The sequence below is a fragment of the Sus scrofa genome, chromosome 2 (genome assembly GCF_000003025.6).
Source record: "Sus scrofa isolate TJ Tabasco breed Duroc chromosome 2, Sscrofa11.1, whole genome shotgun sequence".
NCBI classification, from domain to species: Eukaryota; Metazoa; Chordata; class Mammalia; order Artiodactyla; family Suidae; genus Sus; species Sus scrofa.
Genome location: NC_010444.4, coordinates 84,574,012 through 84,586,214, shown reverse-complemented (window position 1 = coordinate 84,586,214; position 12,203 = coordinate 84,574,012). Strand labels below are relative to the sequence as shown.

The following is a 12,203-nucleotide window of genomic DNA, read 5'->3' as shown; positions in this document are numbered from 1 at the left end:
ATTGGGCCTGCAGGCCATTGCTTGCAAACCTCAGCTCTAGAATAGCATTTCCTTTTCGTGCTTTTTCAATAAGAAAAATAGAATTTGCCACAGAAAGATACAATGCCACTCTACCATTGACCAGGTTTCTAACTGTGGGGAAGTTACTAAACACCTCTCTGAATCTGTTTTCTTATTGGACAAACGGAAATAAAAATTTGTACCTCATGTGATATTGAAAGGATTCAGTAATTGAACACGTATAAAGCATTCAGAAAAATACTTGACAAACTGGCAGAACTCAATAGAGGCTTCCCCCTTCATGAATCAATAAGGCTTACCTAAATATGAGAATGTCATGAAACTTCCTTTTTGTCTTTGATCTTTTCCTACTTACCAACATATTCCTTGATCCTACAGCAATGGGCTTATCCCTTAGTTCTGGATTGTCCCTCATTTCTACGGCTGCATAGAAAGCATCCATGTCAATGTGCACTATGGTATTGCTCAGATCCCGGCTCTGTTCCAATTCCATTGCAAATCTGTCAACCTTAATTTTTAAAAAGTTAACATACTTTCATGCATAATACTGAAACGTCACTAATCCTAACACTAATCTTACTTTTAGTAGGTATCTATTTGTCTCTGTCCATCCATTCATACAGCTATCCACCTACCCACCCATCCCCACACCTATATGTGTATATTTGATTCTTGTTTATTAAAGCTGGTAATTGCTTTTATTTCCACGAACTTAGGCAATCTGTTCTCAAAGATCGCACTCCACCAACGCTTTCATCTCTCATACCCACAAGTATGTAATAGGTACTTAATAAATATTTATTGAAGAATGGAGTATTCCAACTGCTTATGTCAAATGATTCTACTGCTTTATAGATCTGGAAAACAACTTACCGTAACTAAAAGCTTTAGTTTAGGTAAAATAAACAACTCCCATCAGACTCATAATATTAATATCTTAAAACATTAACAAAAGAAATATATAAAAAGATTATACTTCTTTGGCATATGATGTTTACACCGAATAGTACTATACAACTAATTGTACTAAAGGAAAATGTAAAGATTTCCTCTGCAAAACTGCTTTTATAAGAGTAAATTTGATAACCATTAGTTTATTCCAAACAAAATTAAAAATTTAATCTGTAATTTATCTTTCCATGAAATTTCAATATATATGTCAAATAGAACAGTGAAGAGTCTTAATTTTTAAGGAATGTTTTTGTTTCTTTAGAGAAAAAAGAGATTGATAAGAATGAAGAGAAATGATGTCCATTCATGATAAAAACTCTTATCAATGTGGGTAGAGGGAATATATCTCAACAAAATAAAAGCCATTTATGATAAACTCAAAGCCAATATAATTCTCAAGGAGAAAAGCTAAAAGCCTTCCTGCTAAAACCTGGAATAACAGAAGGATGCCTAGGAATTCCTTTGTGGCACAGTCGGTTAAGGATCCAGCAATGTCACTGAAGCCTCCCAGGTCATCTCTTTTTTTTTGTCTTTTCTAGGGCTGCTCCCACAGCATATGGAGGTTCCCAGGCTAGGGGTCTAATCAGAGCTTTAGCTGCCAACCTACGGCAGGGCCACAGCAATGCGGGATCTGCGACCTACACCACAGCTCACGGCAATGCCGGATCCCCAACCCACTGAGCAAGGGCAGGGATCGAACCCGCAACCTATGGTTTCTAGTCGGATTCATTAACCACTGTGTCACGACGGGAACTCCTCCCAGGTCATTTCTGTGATGCAGGTTTGATCTCTGACTCAAGAACTTCCACATATTGCAAGCACTGTGGTCAAAAAAAAAAAAGGAAAGACAAAGATGCCCCCTCTCATCACCTCATCACTCTTATTCAACATGGTATTAGAAATCCTAGCCAGGAGTTCCCGTCGTGGCGCAGTGGTTAACGAATCCAAATAGGAACCATGAGGTTGCAGGTTCGGTCCCTGCCCTTGCTCAGTGGGTTAACGATCCAGCGTTGCCGTGAGCTGTGGTGTAGGTTGCAGACGCGGCTCGGATCCCGCGTTGCTGTGGCTCTGGCGTAGGCCGGTGGCTACAGCTCCGATTTGACCCCTAGCCTGGGAACCTCCATATGCCACAGGAGCGGCCCAAGAAATAGCAACAACAACAACAACAACAAAAGACAAAAGACACACACACACACACACACACACACACAAAAAATCCTAGCCATAGCAATCAGATAAAAGGTATCCAAATTAGAAGGGAAGGGGTAAAAGTGTCACTATACGCAGATGACATATTATATATCAAAAATACCCTAAGGACTCCACACAAAAACTATTCAATGTGATAAATGAATTCAGCCAAGCAGCAGGATACAAGATTAACATTTAGAAATTGGCTGCATTTTTGCATACTAACAATGAAATATCAGAAAAGGAAGTTAAAAAAATAACTTTTAAAATTGCACTCCCCCAAATTAAAATACCTAGGAATAAACCTGACCAAGGAGGTCAAAGTCTTTTATGCTGAGAACTATAAAGCATTAATAAAGGGAATTAGTGAGAATTCAAAGAAATGGAAAGATATCCCATGCTCCTGAATTGAAAGAATTAATATTGTTAAAATAGCCATACTACCCAAAGTAATCTACAGAAATAACACAATCCCTATCAAATTACCCATGACATTTTTCACAGAACTAGAAAAAATAATCCAAAAATTTATATGGAACACTGAAGAGCCAGAATTGCCAACGTTATCCTAAGGAAAAGAAGCAAGGCTGGAAACATAACTCCCAGACTTCAGAAGGCAATACTACAAAACTATAGTAATCAAAACAGTGTGGTATTGGTACAAAAATAGACATAGAGCAAGGGGAAGAGAGTGGGATGGACTAGCAATTTGAGGTTGGTAGATGCAATCTATCACATTTAGAATGGATAACAACAAGGTCTTATTGTATAACACAGGGAACTATATCCAATCTCCTAGAGTAGACCATAATGAAAAATAATATATATAAAAGAATGTACATATTCTGTACAGCAGAAACTGGCACAGCATTGTAAATCAACCATACTATAAATTTTTTTTTAAAAAAACCAAATAGATATACAGATCAATGGAAAAGAAGAGAGAGCTCAGAAATAATCAGACACCTATGGTCAATTAATTTTCAACAAAGGAGGCAAGAATATAAAATGGGAAAAAGTCTCTTCAGCAAGTGGTGCTGGGAAAATTGGACAGCTGCATGTAAATCATGAAATTAGAACATACTCGCACATCATGCACAAAAATAAACTCGAATAAGACCTGATACTATAAAACTCCTAGAAGAGAACATAGGCACAACATTCTCTGACATAAATCCTAAAATGTTTCATTAGCTCAGTCTCCCAAGGCAATAGAAATAAATACAAAAATAAACAAATGGGACCTAATCAAAATTACAAGCTTTTTCATAGCAAAGGAAACCATAAAAAAAAAAAAGACAACTTAAAGAATGGGAGAAAATATTTGCAAACAACGCAAATGAAAAGAGTGTAATCTCCAAAATTTACAAACAACTCATACAACTCAACAACAAAAAACCAAACAACCCGACTGAAAAATGGGCAGAACAACTGAACAGACACTTCTCCAAAGAAGACATATAGATGGCCAGTAGGTACATGAAAATATGTTCAACATCACTAATTATTAGAAAAATGCAAGTTAAAACTACAGAGAGGTACCACTTCACACTAGTCAGAAGGGCCATCATCAAAAAGTCTACAAATAACAAATGCTGGAGAGGATGTGGGGAAAAGGGAACCCTCCCACACTGTTGGTGGAAATGTAAATTGGTACAACCACTATGGAAAACAGTATGGCGGTTTCTCAGAAAACTAAAAATGTAATTACTGTATGATTCATCAATCCCACTCCTGGGCATAGATCTGGACAAAACTATACTTCAAAAAAATACATGCACCCCTATGTTCATAGAAGCATTCTTCAAAATAGTCAAGACATGGAAACAACCTAAATGCCAACCCACAACTGAATGGATCAAGAAGAGGGGGTACATATATACAATGGAATATTAGCCATAAAAATGAATAAAATAATGCCATTCACAGCAATATGGATAGAACTAGAGATTCTCATACTAAGTGAAGTAAGACAGAGAGAGAAAGACAAATACCATATGATATCATATGTAAAATCTAAAATATGGCACAAATGAACCTATCTGTAAAACAGACTCTCAGACAGGGAACAGACTTGTGGTTGCCAAGAGGGTGATAGGTGGAAATGGGATGGACTGGAATTTTGGAGTTATTAGATGCAACCTATTACATTTAGAAAGGATAAGTAAGAAGGTCCTACTATATACAGCAGAGGAAACTAAATCCAATCTCCTGGAATAGACCATGATGGAAAAGAATATTAAAAAAAAGAATCTATACATATGTATGACTGAGTCACTTTGCTGTACAGCAGAAATTAGTACAACACTGTAAATCAACTACACTTTAATAATAAAAAATAATTTTTAAAAAAGAAATGAAAGAAATAACCAAAGTAGGACAGTGAGAAAAGCGTTTATGTAGCAGACATGCCAATTCCTAATGTTCCTTTTTTGTAGCCTCTACTAGAGGGGTTGAAAAAGCTAAATACACAATTTTCTAGCTCCCACTGAAGTTGGTGGTGGGCATATCATCTATATAAAATACAAGGTAGTCAGTAAAACCATTAAGTAAAATCATGAAGAGAAGAGAGCTACTGAATGAGATGGAATACATAAACAGCATGGACAAATATCTGGTGCATGGTACAAGTTCAGAAAATGCAATCTATCACTAAAAGGATCGATGGAGAACTGCATAGCAATGCAATAAAAAATTAAGGGAAATGCAGTCAGAAATAAGCAAGTGGGCTGATCTCTGGAATGAAAGCAATTTCTATCATGTAGAGTTCTCTGGAGTAGGTTTCTTCAAAGGTAGAGAATTTCAGGGGTATGAATCAGCTTTTTTTCCCCTTGTTAGACTTCAACCCTGCTTCCATTCTGTAGAATTTTTTTTTCAAGGTCTTTCTTCTTAACCTTATAGTGACACTAGCTTCAGGTTAAGACTGCAATTCCTCTTTCAGAAACAGTCACCCTGATTCACATTTGTCTCCAGTAGCCATAGTGAGACTTTTTAGAGGGTCTGCTCCTATTTAGGCTGCAACTCAATGGACAACCTGGGGTGGTCTGTGCCTTTAGCAGGCTGTTCCTCAGTCTAGAATGCCTTTCACAGTTCGGTCAAGGATCAGCTCAGACATCTCTCTGTAACTTAACTAGATCTCTTCCTCTATGCCACAGAATGCAATGTTCCCTAATAGTTGTTGTCTTGCTCTTAACTATGGCACTTATTGTATTAGACTCTAAACTGTGAGTCCCATCAGGAAAAAGATCTTATCTGCTTTAAAAAAATTTTTTTTCCTCATAGGGAGATTAAGAGGTAACTTCCAGTTACAAAATAAATGGGTCATAAGGATAAAATGTGCAGCATGGGGAATAATGAATAATAACTTCAATGGTAACAGACAGTAACTATAGATATTGTGGTGATCATTTTGTAGCATATAGAAAAATCAAATCACTATACTGGGTGCCTGAAACTAACAATGTTATAGGTCAATTAAGGTACTTCAGTTAAAAAAAAAAAAGGTAAGATTTGGAGTCTAAGGTGCAGTATGGTGATTGTAGCTAACAATACTGCATTGATACATGAAAGTTACTAGAGAGTAAATCCTAAAGATTCTCACCATGAAAATAAATAATGGCAGCTATAAAAATAAATAAATACATAAATTCTTTCCTCATAAAAGAAAGGCAGGAGAGTTCTGTATACCCATTTATATATATCAGTATAAATTTTATTTATATATATGTTTATTCCATATTTCTGATTCAAAAAGAGAAAGCAGTATTTATAAAAAAAAGTTTAGAGAAGGCTGACCTCACGCAGTGAGACACCACACCTAAAAAATGGAACTTTTTAACATTACTCCAATTTATTATCTAGATTTAAAACAACTATTTCTTCCAGTACTTCAAATTTAAACTAGAGAATTGCATCCTGACATAAAACAGATGTAAACAAATCATGGCAACTAATAAAAACAAGAGCAGATAAAAACTACTCTATATGACTCAACTGAGAATAAGAGGGCAGCATCTGAGATATCTCAACCCAGAAATGCTGAAGAGGAAAAAGATAATAAATAAAAAGCAAACCAAATGGAGAAAAATTCTCCTTGGACTCATACATTAGTGCAGTGACAGTCTCTGCAGCAATCTATTGTCTTTTCTGTGCTTAAAGCAAGGGTACAGTTGCCAAAAGGAAACCTCGCCACTGAATGACTCACACATTCCACTTTCCTCTACTCTCTCATTAGTCACCCTTGTCTGAACTCTCTCCCTCTACATCTACCAAAGACACACCACCACTGCTTTTTTTTCTAGTTTCTTTTATTGAAATCTTCATTTGTGTTCTCCTTTCTTCCATTTTTCCTGCCAAATAATTTTCAAGTTCTGATCTGAATCTCTAACACGTAACTTGCCCCCTTGCTACAGAGGCTGTGCATGTCAGAGTGGGTAAGAATAAGGGCTTCATGGGGGTCTCAGGTGGGCTACTTATTAGTTAGACAGTGGGCAAGTTTTCCTCTCTCATTCTTACTTTCCTTATGTGTAAAGAAAGACTAAACCAACCTCAAAAGGTTGAAAGAATTAAAAGAGATACACATGCAATGAATGCATTTATCTAGGGATACGCTAAGGGCTTAGACAGTATCTATAATTTTCAAAGTTATAAAAATTATAAAAACATTTAGAAGTGACACTTACTGAGTACATTATATGTAATAGGCAAAATGCTTCTATGTTAACTCACCTAATTGTCAAAATAATTGAGATAATAATTATTATTCTCACTTTATAGATGAAACTAAAGCTCAGTACAATTATGCATTTTACCCTAAGTCACAGAGCTGATAAATGTTAGAACTAGACCTGGAAATTGGGTTGTTCTAAAGCCTGTGCTCTTTCCATTATTTTAGGATACTTCCCTAAATTAGATTTTTAGAAGTCTTCAACACTGAAATAAGCTCAAATAGAATTCTGCTGGTATATTTTATATCCATATTATATCATTTATGTTTTAAAAATCCCCCTTTTTGATTGTGTTTAGCGGACTACTTCAGAAATATTGTTCTTCATTTTCTTGACTTAGTAGTACCCCAAAATGCTGGGTAAATCTGAGTCCTCAAAATCAATTGTTAAAGTGATCAAAATGCACTGATTTGCTATGTAGTTGCCATTTAATATTGTTTATTCAATTTATGAGCCCATGTTACAATAAGGTGGGGGTTTTCTGTTTGGGTTTTTTGTTTTTTGGCTATGCCCAGGGCATGCAGAAGTTCCTGGGCCAGGGATCGAAACTGAGCCACAGCAGTGATGCCAGATTCCTAACCCACTGAGCCACCCGGAAACTCCATAATAAGATGCTTTGACAGCTACAAAAATGATAGTGCTTTTAAGAAGTCTAATGAAGATGGGATAGGATGAGGAATACTTAGGGAGGTTCTGAGGAAACATCATCATTGGAGTTTATGCCTAAAAGCTAGTTTACCTCAACTGGATGATAGTACTTCATACTATCTTATCACACATAATAAAATCTACTATTGTGAAATTTCATGACTCTGAAACAGAAACACATTTCCCATGAAAACCTCTGTTCTCACAGATCTTCTAGACTCCTTAGGACTTCCTCAATCCCCTCCCACTTATACAACTTCTTTTAAAGGAAGCTCAAAAACTGAAACAATTTTATAATCAACATAGAACACATTTCCTGCCACTTCCCTTGTAAAAGATGCCGCAGAGCCTCCCACAGCATAGTCAACTAAAACTGTAACAAAACCTAAAGTTCTGCCACACAATGTAAGGTATTTTCTATTTCTAGACTATTAGCATATTTAAGGATATGAGCTTTAACAAGAGTAGGAATAGCAAAAAGTTATGTTGTATCAGTCTTGTATCTTTAAAATTTTGTTAAAGATATTTGTAGACTATAAATAAATAAAAGTGACCAAAAAGAGTTCCAGAAAGTAAACTCCCTAAGGATTAAAATCAATTTAAAAACAATGTTACTGTAGACAGAATGGAATTTCGTTTTAATTTGATGAAATAATGCTTAAACTTATTTAAAAGAAAATATGCATGGGAAAAAATCTTTTTTTGTTGTTGTTGTCTTTGTACCATTTCTTGGGCCGCTCCCACGGCATACGGAGTTTCCCAGGCCAGGGGTTGAATTGGAGCTGTAGCCACCGGCCTATGCCAGAGCCACAGCAACGATGGATCCAAGCCGTGTCTGTGACCTACATGGCATAACCGTGTCTGTGACCTCACAGCAATGCCGGATCCTTAACCCACCGAGCAAGGCCAGGGATCGAACCTGCAACCTCATGGTTCCTAGTCGGATTCGTTAACCACTGAGCCACAACGGGAACTCCAGGAAAAAATCTTTTTTTTTTTTTTTTAAAAAAGAGCAGTGAGGAGGAAATATTAAACTATATATTATCATTCAACAAATAAAACTGCATTGCATTGATACGGAAAAAGATTCAATTGATTAAAAGCAAGTCCAGAAACAAATCCAAGTACAATAAGAATTCAGTATATGGGAGTACCTCATTTCAGTTCAGAGGAGAAAGGACTCACGATTCAATAAATGGTGTTGGGACAAGTACATCACCATTTAGGAAAAATAACACTATTTAAGATAAATATAATACTAACTATTTAAGAAAAAAAATACTTTATACCTTACATCAAAACAAATTCCAAATGGACTAATAATTTGAATATTAAAAATATAAAAATACTAAAAAAATATAGGCTTGGCTGTGAGGAATAACTTCTATGCATAACACTAAAGTCAAGAAAAAAATTTAACACTACTAGATTTGATTACATACACATTAAAAAATGTATAAGGGGAGTTCCCGTCGTGACTCAGCGGTTAACTTACCGAACTAGCATCCGTGAGGACGTGGGTTTGATCCCTAGCCTTGCTCAGTGAGTTAAACGTCCGGCATTCCCAAAAGCTGTGGTGTAGGTCGCAGACAAGGTTCGGATCCCGACTGCTGTGGCTGTGGCATAGGCCGGTGGCTACAGCTCCAATTCAACCCCAAGCCTGGGAACCTCCATATATCCTGGGTGTGGCCCTAAAAAAAGACCAAAAAAAAAATGTATAGGGAAAAAAGCACTCTACAAAATTAACAGACAAACAACATATTAAAGAAAAATCTTTATAACGAATGGCAGAGAAAAAATATTGAATATAAGATCTAAAAATGAGGGGAAAGTTCTAGATTCTTCTAGATATGTGGGCAGAGCATTGTTTTGGACTGCTAATTGAACCCTAAAATTCACACTCTCTTCCTTCCACAGTAATCCGATTTTTGGTTGGGCACACGGCCACCCAATTAGAGAATATATTTTATAGCTTCTCCTGCACTTAGGTGGGGCTGTGAAACTTAAACGTGAGCTAAAGTAGTGCGTGCAGCTTCTTTTTCACTTGTTTAATAGCAAATTACTTGTCTTCAATGTTTTCCTTATTCTTTCCTTGCCAGAGGCTGGAATATGGATTGAAGGTAATCCAGTTCTGTCAGTCCAGGTAAGGATCACACTAGGGAATACGGGAACAACACAGTGTAGCACCTGGGTCTCTGATCTACTGTGGTGATCAGAACTGTGAGACCAGCTGGCACTACTTACCTGTGATGTCGGTAAGAAAGAAACTCTTTCTTATTTGAACCATGATATTCGTGGGTCTCTCATGCCAGCTACTTAGTCTACATCCTAACAAACACAATAAAAGATGGTATTCTCACAAGAAGGAAATAATAATGGCTAATTTACAGGTGAAAAGACGTTCTTTCTCTGTCATAATCTTCAAAGGAGGGAAAAGTCAAACCACCACGAAATAACATTTTGGATACCATATCAGCAAAAATTAAAAGACTGATAAAATTGATAAAATCTAGTTTTAAACAAGTACGTGAGGAAACTAACACTCTTAAGTTGAAGATGAAAAATGGTACAACCTTTGGTGAAAATAGCAGGACGAGAACGCAAAGATAAATAAGAGCGATCATCACAAGGTTGTATATAAAACAAAAAACGGGAATCAAAGTGGGATAAGGTAAATAAATCATGTACCCCCATACAGTGGACTGCTATGAAGCATTAAAAGTGATAATCTGGAGTTCCCGTCGTGGCGCAGTGGTTAACGAATCCGACTAGGAACCATGAGGTTGCGGGTTCGATCCCTGCCCTTGCTCAGTGGGTTAACGATCCGGCGTTGCCGTGAGTTGTGGTGTAGGTTGCAGATGTGGCTCGGATCCTGCGTTGCTGTGGCTCTGGCGTAGGCCAGTGGCTACAGCTCCGATTCGACCCCTAGCCTGGGAACCTCCATATGCCGCGGGAGCGGCCCAAGAAATAGCAAAAAAAAAAAAAAAAAAAGTGATGATCTGACGGACAAATCATCTTTAGTCATGATAGCAGACCACTTAATGCAGAAGACAAAAAACTAGCTTCTACACTGGGGAAGCATGTATCAAAACAAACAAACAAAAGACACATTGTAGTTTGGCAAAGAAAACAAAATTTATTATCTCTGAACTCTATCACAAGAAGAATTTTGTAACACAGTAGATTAATATTATAATTGAATTATTATGTTATAGTTTAAAGTGCTCTGTAAATCTGAATCAGATTTTGATAAGGGGTAAAATGTCTTAAAGTAAATTCTACCTATAGTCCACTAATCTATGACAAAGGAGGCAAGAACAGACAATGGAGAAAAGACAGCCCCTTCAATAAGTGGTGCTGGGAAAACTGTACAGCTACATGTAAAAGAATGAACACTCTGTAACACCATATACAAAAATAAACTCAAAATGGATTAAAGACCTAAACATAAGACCAGGTACTATAAAACTCTTAGAGGAAAACATAGGCTGAACACTCTCTGACATAAACCATAGCAATATCTTCTCAAATCCACCTGCTAAAGTAATGACAATAAAAACAAAAATAAACAAATGGGACCTAATTAAACTTAAAATTTTTGCACAGCAAAGGAAAACCTAAACAAAACGAAAAGACAACCCACAGAATGGGAGAAAGTATTTGCAAATGAAGTGACTGAAAAGGAATTAATCTCCAAAATACATAAACACCTCCTACAGATCAATACCAAAAAAACAAACAACCCAATCAAAAAATGGGCAGAAGATCTAAACAGACAATTCTCCAGAGAAGACATACAGATGGCCAAAATACACATGAAAAGATGTTCAACATCACTCATTATTAGAGAAATGCAAATCAAAACCACTATGAGGTACCACCTTACACCAGCCAGAATGGCCATCATCAAAAAGTCTACAAACAATAAATGCTGGAGAGGATATGGAGAAATTCTTACACTGTTGGTGGGAATATAACCACTACGGAAAACAGCATGGAGATTCCTCAGAAAACTAAAAATAGAATTACCATCTGATCCAGCAATTCCGCTCCTCGGCATCTATCCAGAGAAAACCATGACTCGAAGATACCTGTACTACAATGATCATTGCAGCACTCTATACATTAGCCAAGACATAGAAACAACCTAAATGTCCATCGACAGAGGAATGGATAAAGAAGATGTGGTACATATACACAACTGAATATTACTCAGCCATAAAAAAGAATGAAATAATGGCATTTGCAGCAACATGGATGGACGTAGAAAGTATCATGCTAAGTGAAGTTAGTCAGACAGTGAGACACAAATGTTATATGCTATCACTTATACGTGGAATCTAAAAAAAAGATACAATGAATTTCTTTGCAAAATAGAAACTGACTCAGACTTTGAAAAGCTTATGGTTACCAAAGGAAACAGATTGGCAGGGCTGGGGGTTTGGGATGGAAATGTAAAACTGGGTTGTGATGATGGTTGTACATATAATAAAATTCATTTAGTTAAAAAAAAAAGTAAATTTAAGTTTTACTAGCAGAACCTTGACTACTTTGAGTTCTCGGTCTATAACATAATGCCTTGCAGGTTGGCTCTTCTCAAACTTTTCTACTGAAGTAACTTTTTAAAAAAAAGGCTATTTATTTGTTTATTTAACTGTACCTATA

General features: G+C 36.5%; 1 protein-coding gene across 1 annotated transcript in view; it reads right to left on the bottom strand.

Moving 5' to 3' along the window:
* POLK (DNA polymerase kappa) overlaps positions 1 to 12,203 on the bottom strand; it is a 63,843-nt gene that overhangs the window by 33,276 nt on the left and 18,364 nt on the right. The window contains 1 exon segment of the mRNA XM_021084453.1: positions 377 to 529. Within this exon segment, the coding sequence (XP_020940112.1) occupies positions 377 to 529 (153 nt within the window).